The sequence below is a fragment of the Nesoenas mayeri genome (assembly GCF_963082525.1).
Source record: "Nesoenas mayeri genome assembly, chromosome: 28".
In the NCBI taxonomy this organism is placed as follows: domain Eukaryota; kingdom Metazoa; phylum Chordata; class Aves; order Columbiformes; family Columbidae; genus Nesoenas; species Nesoenas mayeri.
This window is the reverse complement of record NC_137558.1, coordinates 1,496,585-1,507,939: the sequence shown is the minus strand read 5'-3', so window position 1 is coordinate 1,507,939 and position 11,355 is coordinate 1,496,585. Positions and strand designations below refer to the sequence as shown.

At 71.1% G+C, this 11,355-nt stretch overlaps 2 protein-coding genes across 5 annotated transcripts; both read left to right on the top strand.

The window, feature by feature from the left end:
* Positions 1 to 293: 293 nt before the first annotated feature.
* On the top strand, positions 294 to 2,573 carry MIP (major intrinsic protein of lens fiber; the record flags this gene model as incomplete). Its single annotated transcript, XM_080360530.1, has 4 exons — positions 294 to 653; positions 1,692 to 1,856; positions 1,955 to 2,035; positions 2,349 to 2,573. The coding sequence occupies 4 exons, from the start codon at positions 294 to 296 to the stop codon at positions 2,571 to 2,573; spliced, it is 831 nt and encodes a 276-aa protein (XP_080216656.1).
* A 585-nt stretch (positions 2,574 to 3,158) lies between these two features.
* TIMELESS (timeless circadian regulator) lies at positions 3,159 to 11,256 on the top strand. 4 transcript variants are annotated; one of them, XM_080360520.1, is made up of 30 exons: positions 3,159 to 3,274; positions 3,576 to 3,712; positions 3,960 to 4,113; positions 4,193 to 4,307; positions 4,389 to 4,451; positions 4,540 to 4,641; positions 4,727 to 4,882; positions 4,967 to 5,100; positions 5,573 to 5,660; positions 5,761 to 5,937; positions 6,010 to 6,227; positions 6,323 to 6,426; positions 6,505 to 6,674; positions 6,750 to 6,869; positions 6,939 to 7,090; positions 7,167 to 7,264; positions 7,342 to 7,459; positions 8,416 to 8,617; positions 8,698 to 8,849; positions 8,917 to 9,002; positions 9,078 to 9,201; positions 9,285 to 9,367; positions 9,631 to 9,776; positions 9,862 to 10,033; positions 10,112 to 10,180; positions 10,251 to 10,369; positions 10,452 to 10,596; positions 10,681 to 10,723; positions 10,835 to 10,926; positions 11,009 to 11,256. In XM_080360520.1, exons 2-30 carry the CDS (start codon positions 3,616 to 3,618, stop codon positions 11,119 to 11,121), a joined length of 3,612 nt encoding a protein of 1,203 aa, XP_080216646.1. In that variant the 5' UTR covers positions 3,159 to 3,274; positions 3,576 to 3,615; the 3' UTR covers positions 11,122 to 11,256. The 4 variants fall into 4 exon arrangements, with proteins under 4 accessions (XP_080216646.1, XP_080216645.1, XP_080216644.1 ...); XM_080360519.1 differs by having other exon boundaries at positions 6,505 to 6,869; positions 10,684 to 10,723; XM_080360518.1 differs by having other exon boundaries at positions 6,505 to 6,869.
* Positions 11,257 to 11,355: the final 99 nt, after the last annotated feature.

Sequence of the window (11,355 nt, the reverse complement as noted above, 5' to 3'; positions counted from 1 at the left end):
GGGGGTCCTGGGGGGGTCCCAGCTATCCCAGGGGTGTGAGGTTGTCCCGGGGGGGTCCCAGCTATCCCAGGGGTGTGGGGCTGTCCCGGGGGGGTCCCAGCTATCCCAGGGGCGTGGGGGTTGTCCCGGGGGGGTCCGTCTCTGCACGTCACCACCCCGGGCAGCGAAGCAGTTAACGGGGGGTGGCGGCGGTGGGATCCCACCCCCAGGGCCGGCCCCGGGGGGGCCTTATAAAGGTGGTGCTGGGCTCCCCCCGGAGAGGGGAGCGGGGCCGAGGGCAGCGGGGCCAGGCCATGCGGGAGCTGCGCTCGTCCGCCTTCTGGAGGGCCGTGCTGGCCGAGTTCCTGGGCAGCCTCCTGTACACCCTGCTGGGGTTGGGGGCGTCCCTGCGCTGGGCCCCGGGCCCCCCCAGTGTCCTGGGGGCCGCCTTGGCCTTCGGGCTGGCCCAGGCCACCCTGGTGCAGACGCTGGGCCATGTCAGCGGCGGCCACGTCAACCCGGCCATCACCTTGGCCTTGGTGATGGCGTCGCAGCTGTCGCTGCTCCGAGCCCTGGGCTACCTGCTGGCGCAGCTGCTGGGCGCCCTGGCCGGCGCCGGGGTGCTCTACGGGGTGACCCCGGCCCCCGTGCGCGGCACCCTCGGCCTCAGCGCGGTGAGAGGGGCCGCGCGGTTTGGGGGGGCTGGAGGGGTTGGGGTGCTGTGGGGAAGGGGCTCCATGGCGGGGGTTGGGGAAACGTGGGGGTGTGATGGAGGATTGAGGGGTTCAGAGGTGCTTGGGGATGGGGGTTTAATGGGGGTCCAGGGGGTGCTGGGTGTTTGGGGGCGAGTGGGGATGGGGGTTTAATGGGGGTCCAGGGGGTGCTGGGTGTTTGGGGGTGAGTGGGGATGGGGTTTAATGGGGGTCCAGGGGGTGCTGGGTGTTTGGGGGTGAGCGGGGATATGGGGCTGGAGATGATTATGGGGTGTGCAGGGAACTGGAGGTGCTGAGGGGTTGGGGTGCTGTGGGGAAGGGGCTCCATGGGGGGGTTTGGGAACCATGGGGGTGCGATGGAGGATTGAGGGGTTCAGAGGTGCTTGGGGATGGGGGTTTAATGGGGGTCCAGGGGGTGCTGGGTGTTTGGGGGTGAGGGGGGATGGGGGTTTAATGGGGGTCCAGGGGGTGCTGGGTGTTTGGGGGTGAGTGAGGATGTGGGGCTGGAGATGATGGGGGGGTCTGGAGGTGCTGAGGGGTTGGGGTGCTGTGAGGAAGGGGCTCCATGATGGGGTTTGGGAACCGTGGTGGTGCAATGGAGGATTGAGGGGTTCAGAGGTGCTTGAGGGGTTTGGGGCATTGGGGATGGGGTTTAATGGGGGTCCAGGGGGTGCTGGGTGTTTGGGGGTGAGTGGGGATGTGGGGCTGGAGATGACGGGGGGGTCTGCAGGGAACTGGAGGTGCTGAGGGGTTGGGGTGCTGTGGGGAAGGGGCTCCATGAAGGGGTTTGGGAACCGAGGGGGTGCGATGGAGGATTGAGGGGTTCAGAGGTGCTGGGGTTCAGATGGGGGTTTAATGAGGGTCCAGGGGGTGCTGGGTGTTTGGGGGTGAGTGGGGATGTGGGGCTGGAGATGATGGGGGGGTCTGCAGGTGCTGAGGGGTTGGGGTGTCGGGGAATGGGGGGGCAGCTCCATGGGGTGCTGAGCGCCCTCCCCACAGCTGCACCCCGGCGTGGGCCCGGGCCAGGGCACGGTGGTGGAGCTGCTGCTGACAGCCCAGTTCATCCTGTGCGTGCTCGCCAGCGTCGACGAGCGCCATGACGGGCGCCCCAGCTCCGCCGCGCTGCCCGTCGGCTTCTCCCTGGCCCTCGGCCACCTCTTCGGGGTAAGGGCGGCCGCGGGGACCCTCCCTTGTTGACCCGGGGGGGTGCAGGGCACCCCACTGCCCCACCGTCCCCCCACCGTCCCCCCTTTTCCCCCCAGATCCACTACACGGGCGCCGGCATGAACCCCGCGCGCTCCTTCGCCCCGGCCGTCGTCACCCGCAACTTCACCAACCACTGGGTAAGTGTGTGCGGGGGGACCCCCCAAATCCCACCCCGGGCCCCCCACGCCCATCCCGGTCCTGCCCCAGCCGCGGTGTCCCCGCCGAGGGGGGGGCGGCTGCCAGGGCCACCCCGGTGACGGTGACAGTGACAGTGACAGTGACAGCCCGGGGTGCCGCGCAGACGGGGCACAAGGAGCGCCCCCCCCGAGCTGGTTTGTGGGTTCCCAAAGGGATAAGGGGGTGGAGGGGGCTCCCCGAGGCGGGGGTGGCGGGGGTGGCGGGGGTGGCGGGGGTGCCGGGGGTGCCGGTGCCCACGCCGCCCCCCCGCAGGTGTACTGGGCGGGCCCGCTGCTGGGCGCGGTGCTGGGCGCGGTGCTGTACGAGTTCGCGCTGTGCCCGCGGCCGCGCAGCCTGGCCGAGCGCCTGGCCGCGCTCAAGGGAGAGGCCCCCGCGGCCGCCGCCGTCACCGCCGTCACCGCCGCCGCCGCCGCCGCGGAGCCGCCACCGGAGCCGCCCACCGCCGAGCCGCTGGAGCTGAAGACGCAGGGCCTGTAGGCCGGGCCCGGGCCCCCGCGCCCGCCCGCTGCTTTGCTGTGACGGGGCCGCCGCGGTGCGTGTGGTGCGTGTGTGTGCGGCGCGGCGGGCGGCGGCGGCGGGGCTCCGGTACCGGCTACCGGCGCCCGGCCCGGCCGGGGCCGCCCCCCCCCCGCCGCGGCGGGAGTCCTGTGTTCGGTGAATTAAACCTGCTCTTTTATTTTGGTAACCGCTCGCGGCCGTGGCCGGTACCGGGGGGACACCGGGAGGGACCGGGGAGGGGGGGACAAGCGGGATCGCGTCGCCCCGGCAACCGCGCGGGGGCTGGCGGGAAGCGCCCGTTCCCGCGCCCGCGGAGGAGGCCCCGCCCTGTGGGTGCGGCTGCGCTGCGGCGCGGCTCGCTCTTAAAAGGGCAATGCCACGGAAAGCCGCGCCTTCTCCAGGGTGAGCCGCGGGGGGCGCCGCAGCACCCCCGTTGGGGAGCGGGGATGCGCCGGTGCCGCACCCGAGGGGAGGGGCTGCGGGGCAACTCCCGCCGGTCCGTGCCGGCGGCGCGTGACGGGAGGTGGGGACGAGGTCCCCCCGGGGCTTCTCCGGTAGGGAGTTGCCGCTTGAAGGCCGCGGGCGGGGCGGGGCTTCCCGCCACGGGAACTGGGGCGGTTGTGTAACGCCGCCCCCGCGCCGGGTCCCGGGACCGCGAGGGCGACGAGACGGGGCCGGCGGTGAGAGCGGGGGCACCGGGGCTCCGGGTTCGGGGGGACCGGGGCGGCCCGGAGCCCGGGGGGCGCGGCGGGACCGGGAGCGGGACCGCGACCGACCCGCGCTCCGGTATCCGGTGGGCCGCGAAGGGGAATCCCCGCCGGTGCCCCGCTCCCGGGAACCGCGGCATCGGGGCCGGTGGATGCCCCGGGAAGGGGTGGGGGCTGCCCGGAGCTGGCCGGTGCCCCGGTACCGGCCGGTGGAACCCCAGAACGGGGCGGCGCGGGGGGGCAGCCGGCGGCGGCGCTGACGCCCGTCCCGCAGGCGGCCCCCGGTTCCCGGTCCCGGCGCCCCGGTGCGCTGCATGGACTGGTACATGATGAACTGCGAGCTGCTGGCGACCTGCAGCGCCCTGGGCTACCTGGAAGGGGACGTGTACCACCGGGAGCCCGACTGCCTGGGTACGTGCGGCGGGGGGGCTCACGGGCCCGTTACGGAATCACAATAGTTATCTAATTATCCTTTTTCCTGATAAGAAACCAGCGCTGTCCCGCTCAGCAGCGACCCAGGTTTCTGCCACTTTGCCAAGAAAACGTGTCAGAAATGGCTGGCAACACATCAGCCTGACCTGTGGGGAGGTTAACTTATTATTATCATAGCTAAAAATCAGGTTTATGAGCCCTATTTGTGCTACCCCCCCCCCTCCAGAGAGTGTCAAGGACCTGATCCGGTACCTGCGCCATGAGGACGAGACGCGGGACGTGCGGCAACAACTGGGGGCGGCGCAGATCCTGCAGAACGACCTGCTGCCCATCATGGTGCAGTACCCGCAGGACAAGGTGCTTTTCGACGCCGTCGTCAGGTACCTGCGGGCTGGAGGGGTGCATGGGGGGGTCCCTGCGGAGCCGGGGTCCCTCATGTCCCCCCCAACCCGCTCGTAGGCTGATGGTGAACCTGACGCAGCCGGCGCTGCTCTGCTTCGGCAAAGTGCCCGCGGACGCCGCCTCCCGGCACCACTTTCTGCAGGTCCTGTCCTACCTGCAGGCTTACAAAGAGGTGAGGCTGCCCGGGGAGGGGCCTCTGGGTGGGTGGGGGGCTCTGGTGGGTGCCCCCAGACCCACACGGGGGTCCCTGCAGGCGTTCGCCAGCGAGAAAGTTTTCGGGGTGCTCAGCGAGAAGCTCTATGACCTGCTGCAGCTGGTGAGTCCCGCGCCCCCGCGCGGCTCCTGGGGTCCGTCCCCACCCGGGGGGGTCCCCGCGGGCGCCCCTCACGGCTCCGTCACCCCAGGACTGGGAGCAGCGGCAGGAGGAGGACACGCTGCTGATCGAGAGGATCCTGCTGCTGCTGCGCAACGTGCTGCACGTCCCCCCGGACCCCGTGGAGGAGCAGGTATGGGGACACGGCCCTTCCCCAGCTCCCCGGGGACCCCCCGCTCTGCCTGCTGAGCGCCCCCCGCCCGCCGCCCCCCACCCAGGGTGTGGACGGTGACGCCAGCGTGCACGACCGGGTGCTGTGGGCGCTGCACATCAGCGGCATGGACGACCTGCTCAAGTTCCTCGCCAGCGCCCAAACGGAGCAGCAATGGGCCCTGCACGTGCTGGAGATCATCTCCCTCATGTTCCGCGACCAGGTGAGCCGGGCCAGGGGGCGGCGGGGCCGGGACCCCCCCGGATCCCCCCAGATCGCCCCGCAGTGCTGACGGTGCTGCCTGCAGAGCCCGGAGGAGCTGGCGGCGCTGGGACAGGGACAAGCGGCCAACGAGCACGGGGAGGACACGCGGGAGCTGGAGACCCTGCGGCAGCGGGAGCTGGCGGAGAAGAGGGCAAGAGTGCTGCAGCGCCCGTCCAGGTGACGGGGGGGACACCCCCGTGATGGGGCTGGGACCCCCGTGATGGGGCTGGGACCCCCGTGATGGGGCTGGGACCCCTGTGATGGGGCTGAGACCAGGACCCCCGTGATGGGACCAAGACCCCCATGATGGGGCCGGGACCCCCGTGATGGGACCAAGACCCCCATGGTGGGGCTGGGACCCCCGTGACGGGGCCGGCACCCCCATGATGGGGCTGGGACCCTGTGATGGGACCAAGACCCCCGTGATGGGGCTGGGACCCCGTGATGGGGCTGAGACCCCCATGATGGGGCTGAGACCCCCATGATGGGGCTAAGACCAGGACCCCCGTGATGGGACCGAGACCCCCATGATGGGGCTGGGACCCTGTGATGGGACCAAGACCCCCGTGACGGGGCCGGGACCCCCATGATGAGACCGGGACCCCCGTGATGGGGCCAGCACCACTCAACCCACATCCCCCCACCCCAGGCACTCCCGCTTTGGCGGCTCCTACGTCCTGCAAGGCTTGAAGGCGATCGGCGATCACGACATCGTCTTCCATAAGGGGCTGCACAACGTGAGCACGGAGACGGGGACGCGGGGGGACACACGGGGGGACACATAGGGGTGACGTGGCGCCACTAACCCCATCCACTCCCTCCTTGTCCCCCCCGCAGCTGAAGAGCTACAGCCACGACCTGGGCAAGGAGCCGCGGCGGGTGCTGCGGCGGCGCCGGGCGGCCCCCGATGCCGAGCCCCCCCGGCGCTCCGCCCGCAACGTGCGACTCTTCCTGCGCCACTTCTGCCAGGATTTCCTGGAGGGCTGTTACAACCGCCTGATGCTGCTGGTCAAGGTGAGCGGCCGGGGCTGCGGGACCCCCAACCGGGGCCGTGGGACCCCCCGCTGAACCCCCCGTCACCCCCAGGACCAGCTGGTGCGGGAGAAGGCTCAGCAGCACGATGAGACCTATTACCTGTGGGCCAGCGCCTTCTTCATGGCTTTCAACCGCCGGCGCGGGTTCCGCCCCGAGCTGGTGTCCGAGACCGTGGGCGTCCGCGCCTTCCACTTCATCGAGCAGAACCTCACCGCCTACTACGAGATGGCGCTGATGGACAAGAAGGAGGCAGCGACCTGGGCCCGCAGGTGACGTTGGGGACCCCCGTGGGTGTTTGGGACGCCCCCCGTGCGCTTGGGACCCCCCTGGGTGCGGGTCCTGCCCTGACGCTGCCGGTCCGCAGGATGCACTTGGCCTTGAAGGCGTACCAGGAGCTGCTGCGCACCGTGCAGGAGATGGATCGGTCCCCCGAGCAGGCGGTGCGGGACAGCAGCCAGGTCATCAAGAGTGAGTCCGTCTGTCCCGCCGCCCCGCCGCGTTCCGACCCCGGCACCCCTCAACTGACCCCCCCCTTCTCATCCCCAGGCAACATCTTCTACCTGATGGAGTACCGGCAGCTCTTCCTCACCCTCTTCCGCAAGTTCGACGAGACCAAGCAGCCGCGCAGCTTCCTGCGGGACCTGGTGGAGACGGCCCATCTCTTCCTCCGCATGCTCGAGCGCTTCTGCCGCGGCCGCGCCGGCCTCGTGGTGCAGGTGGGATGCGGCCGCCTCGCCAGGGGGTCTCTGGAGGGCCGCTTGTCCCCCCGTGACCCCGTCCTCGTCCCCCAGAGCAAGCGTGTGCGGAGGAGGAGGAAGAAGCCGGTGGTGGCCGCAGCCCCGGCCCCGCAGCCACCCGAGCTGGAGAAACTGTGGGCAGCGCTGGCCTCGCAGCTCCAGGGCTGCCTGCAGGTACGGGGGGGACCCGGCGCCGCGGGGGACACCGGGGGTGTCACAGGGTGACAGCGGCGTCGCACACAGGGCGAGGTGCCCCTCCCCGAGGACCTGGTGCCCTTCGACGCCGCCTCGGAGGTGCCGGTGGACGAGCAGCGTGCGGCGGCGCTGCTGCAAATCCAGGGGTGTCTGCGGGACGGCCGAGTCGCCCCGGCGCTGCGGCTGCTCCGCGCTGCGAGGTACCGGCACCCCGGTCCCCGTCCCCGCGCGGGCAGGGCTGCGGGGACGTGGTGCCAGCCTGTCCCCGCTCCCCAGGGACGTGTGGCCCGAGGGGGACGTGTTCGGAGCCGCCGACGCGGGGCCGGCCGAGGAGACGCGGCTGCTGCGGGAGATCCTCTTCGCTCCCCTGCCCCGTGAGTCCCCGCCGGCGGCACCGCGACCTGGGGGGGCTGTGCCGGGGTGCCCCGGTCCCTCAGCACTGTCCCCGCAGAGCCCGCGCCCCCCGAGGCTGAGGAGCCGGAGGAGGAGGAAGAAGAGGAGGAGGAAGAGGAGGAAGAGACCATGCAGGTGTCGGAGAAGGAGTTCAACTTCCTCGACTACTTGAAACAGTGAGAGGGGCAACAGAGGGTCCAGGGGTGGCCGTATTGACCAGGGGGGTTCTGGGGGTGGCACTGTTGACTGGGGGGGGTCTGGGGCTTGGTCCTGTTGACTGGGGGCTCCAGGGGGTGGCCGTGCTGACCTGGGGGTCCAGGGCTGGCCATATTGACTGGGGGGTGTCCAGGCTGACTCTGCTGACCAGGGGGGTCTGGGAGATTCCAGGGGGGGGCCGTGCTGACCTGGGGGTCCAGGGGTGGCCATATTGACTGGGGGGGGGTCTGGGGCTTGGCCCTGGTGACTTGGGGGGTCTAAGGGTGGCCCTGCTGACCAGGGGGGTCTGGGAGATTCACTATGGCTGTGCTGACCTGGGGGTCCAGGGGTGGCCTTATTGACCATGGGGGTGGCCCAGCTGACCTGGGGGTCCAGGGCTGGCCATATTGACCGGGGGTGGTTCCGGGGGTGTCCTTGCTGACCATGGGGGTCCCGGGGGTGTCCTTGCTGACCATGGGGATCCTGGGGTGTCCTTGCTGACCTGGGAGTTCCGGGGGTGTCCTTGCTGACCTAGGAGTCCAGGGGTGGCCATATTGACCTGGGGGGTCCCGGGGGTGTCCTTGCTGACCTGGGGGGTCCCGGGGGTGTCCCTGCTGACCTGGGGGTCCGGGGATGGCCATATTCACCGGGGGGGGTCCCGGGGGTGTCATTGCTGACTGTGGGGGTTCCGAGGGTGTCCCTGCTGACCTGGGGGTCCGGGAATGGCCATATTCACCGGGGGGGGGGTCCCGGGGGTGTCACTGCTGACTGTGGGGGTTCCGGGGGTGTCCTTGCTGACCTGGGGGTCCCGGGGCTGTCCTTGCTGACTGTGAGGGTTCCGGGGGTGTCCCTGCTGACCTGGGGTTCCGGGGGTGGCCATATTCACCGGGGGGGGTTCCAGGGGTGTCCCTGCTGACCGGGGCGGGGGTCCGTGCAGGTTTGCCTGCGCTCCCGTGGTGCGGGCGCTGGTGCTGCTGCTGCGGGGGTACGAGCGCAACAGCCCCCGCACCAACCACTGCGCGGCGCGGCTGCTGCACCGCCTGGCCCGCGACCTGCGCATGGAGGCCCTGCTGTTCCAGCTCTCCCTCTTCGCCACCTTCCACCGCCTGCTCAGCGACCCCGCGGCCGCCGCGCACCAGGTCCGCCCCCCTTCCCCTTCCCCGGGGAGGGGTCCGTCCCCATGTCCCCCCCGCCCAGCTCTCCCTCCCCCTGCCTGCAGGAGCTGGTGGCCTTGGCCAAGTTCATCCTGGGCAAGTTCTTCGCGCTGGCGGCCACCAACAAGAAAGCGTTCGTGGAGCTGCTGTTCTGGAAGAGCCCGGCGGCCGTGTGGGAGATGACCCAGGGCTACGGGTCCCTGCGCGAGGGCGAGGGGTGAGTGGGGCTGGGGAGGGGGCTGCGGTGCCCTCGTCACCCCCCTCACCTCCCCTCGCCCCCCCAGGGCTGTCAGGAGCCGGGTCCCCCCCTGGACCCCCCAGGAGGAGCAGGAGCTGCGGGAGCTCTACTGGAAGTACAAGGAGGTGGAAGGTACCAGGGGGTGCAGCGGGACGCCCCGGGGGGGGCTGCAGGGGCTCCCTCACTGCAGCCCCCCCCCTCCCGCAGGCCAGGACGTGGTCGCCGCCATCCTGGCGCGGCTCCCGGCGCCCGGGCGGACGCGGCGGCAGGTGGTGAAGCAGCTGGTGCGGCTGGGACTGGCCGCCAGCGCCAGGGACTTCCCGCGGGACAGGTGGGTCGGGACCCCCCCGCCCCGGGGCTCCCCCTCGCCGTGGGGTGGGGACCCATGGCCATGTGTGTGTTCCCCCACCCTAGGAAGGGCACCCGCATCGTGCTGTGGACGCAGGAGCAGGAGGAGGAGCTGACGCGGCTCTTCGAGGAGTTCCAGGGATCGGATGGTGAGCGGGGCTCGGGTGGGTGGGGGGGGACCCATCCTCACCCTCATCCTCACCCCCATCCTGACCCCCCCATCCTCACCCCCCCATCCTCACCCCCCCATCCTCACCCCCCCATCCTCACCCCCCCATCCTCACCCCCCCATCCTCACCCCCCCATATCCTCACCCCCATATCCTCACCCCCATATCCTCACCCCCATATCCTCACCCCTCCATCCTCACCCCCTCATCCTCACCCCCATCCTGACCCCCCCGTCCCCACAGACGTCCTGGGGAACATCATGAAGCACCTGACGGCGCGGCGGTCGCGGGCTCGCGTGGTGGAGAAGCTGCTGGGGCTGGGGCTGGTGGCGGAACGCAAGGAGCTCTACAAGAAGCGCCGCAAGAAGGGCCATGGCCCCCCCGCCCCGGTACGGGGGACTGGGGGGGGTCCCCGAGCCGTGCCCATGGGTGCTGCCCCACCGCATGCACCCCGACACCCCCCCGTCCCCCCAGGGCGCAGCGGGTGCCCCAGCGGTGCCGGCCCAGGACAGCTCGGCAGAGGACGGGGACAGCGAGGAGGAGGAGGATGAGGACGATGAGGAGGAGGATGAAGGGCCCATGGAGGAGCACGGGGCGCCCGAGGAAGGCGCCGGGGGGCGCCTGGTGTATCGTCTGCATCGGGAAGGTGGGCGAGGGGCTGTGACCCCCCCAGGTTGGGCTTGTCCCCTGGGGCTGTGTCCCCTCTCACCCGCCTTGTCCCCAGGTCTGGGGGGGCCCCTGCGCTGGCTGCAGAGCTGCCTGCGGAGGACGGCGCGGGACCGCGAGGAGGACGGTGAGCGGCTTCGGGGCCCGGGGGCGGCCGTGGGGGTGACGGGGCCGGGCTGACGCTGCTCTGCGCCCAGGTGCGTCCCACCCGGTGCCGCTGGTGCCGCTGACCGAGGAGAACGAGGACGCCATGGAGAACCGGCGCTTCCGTGCGCTGCTGCGGCAGCTGGGGCTGCGGCCCCCCGCCAGCGAGCAGGTGCGGTCCCCGTCATTGTCCCCATTATTGTCCCCATGCCCTCGCTCTGGCCTGGCCCTGCACCGCCTCCCGTCTCCTCCAGGAATCCTTCTGGCGCATCCCGGCCGCCCTGACGCCGCAGCAGCTCCGCCGCGCAGCCGCCTCCATCGCCCACCGCGGCCCTGACCCCCCGGGCTCCCCACAGCGGCTGCTGGAGTCCCCCGGGTGTCCCCAGGCCCTGGATGCAGGTGAGGGGCTGCGCTGGGGGTGCAGGACGTGGCCGGGGTCTCCCTGCCATGGTGTCACCCATCAACCCCTTTCCTTATCCCCAGCAGCAGAGCAGCCGCCGGCCACGCTGGGATCGGACTCGGAGAGGTGAGAACCTTGTGCTGGCCCCGCCGCAGGGTCCTGTCCCCACGCGGGGGGTCCTGTCCCCGCTCGGGGGGGTCCGTCCCCCGGTGCGGCGCTGACCCCTCCGTGCCACAGCGAGGAGCCGCTCCCCGTCCCCAGCGCGGTGCAGCCGGGCACCAAGCGCCGCCGGGAGCTGGACAGCGAGGATGAGGTCACGGGGAGCTCAGGTGGGTTCCCTGGGGGCTGCGGGGGCTCTGCCCCTGCGCTGCACCCCCCTGCCCAGGGGCTCAGCGCCCTCCCCACCCCCAGGCGCAGAACCGGCCCCCGCAGCCCCCGGCTCCGAGGAGGATGAGGCCGAAGAGCCGCAGCCCCCGGGGAGGCGGAAACGTGTCCGGCGCCTGGAGGAGGAAGAGGAGGATTGAGCGGTTCTCCCTGGGCTGTCTTCGGGGTTTCTGTGGGTTTAAAGCTGGTTTTAAGGGCGCTGGACAAGCAGGCGGCTCTCGGCCCTGTTACCTTCCCTGGTGGTTTTACCCCAAACTCCTTTCTTCTTTCAGCTTTTTTTTTTCTCTGATACCTTTTAAATCTGGAAAGAGACCAAATAAATAAACGCAGCTCTTGGCTTTGCCTGTTGTGTGAGTCTGGGGGTCCGGGGGGCG

Bases quoted from the DNA above. Each gene is read 5' to 3' on its own strand.
- TIMELESS (XM_080360518.1), top strand. From the start codon at position 3,616: ATGGACTGGTACATGATGAACTGCGAGCTGCTGGCGACCTGCAGCGCC. The intron at 7,091-7,166 runs GTACCGGCACCC...CCCGCTCCCCAG, and splicing joins CGGCTGCTCCGCGCTGCGAG to GGACGTGTGGCCCGAGGGGG. The intron at 10,370-10,451 runs GTGCGGTCCCCG...CGTCTCCTCCAG, and splicing joins GGCCCCCCGCCAGCGAGCAG to GAATCCTTCTGGCGCATCCC.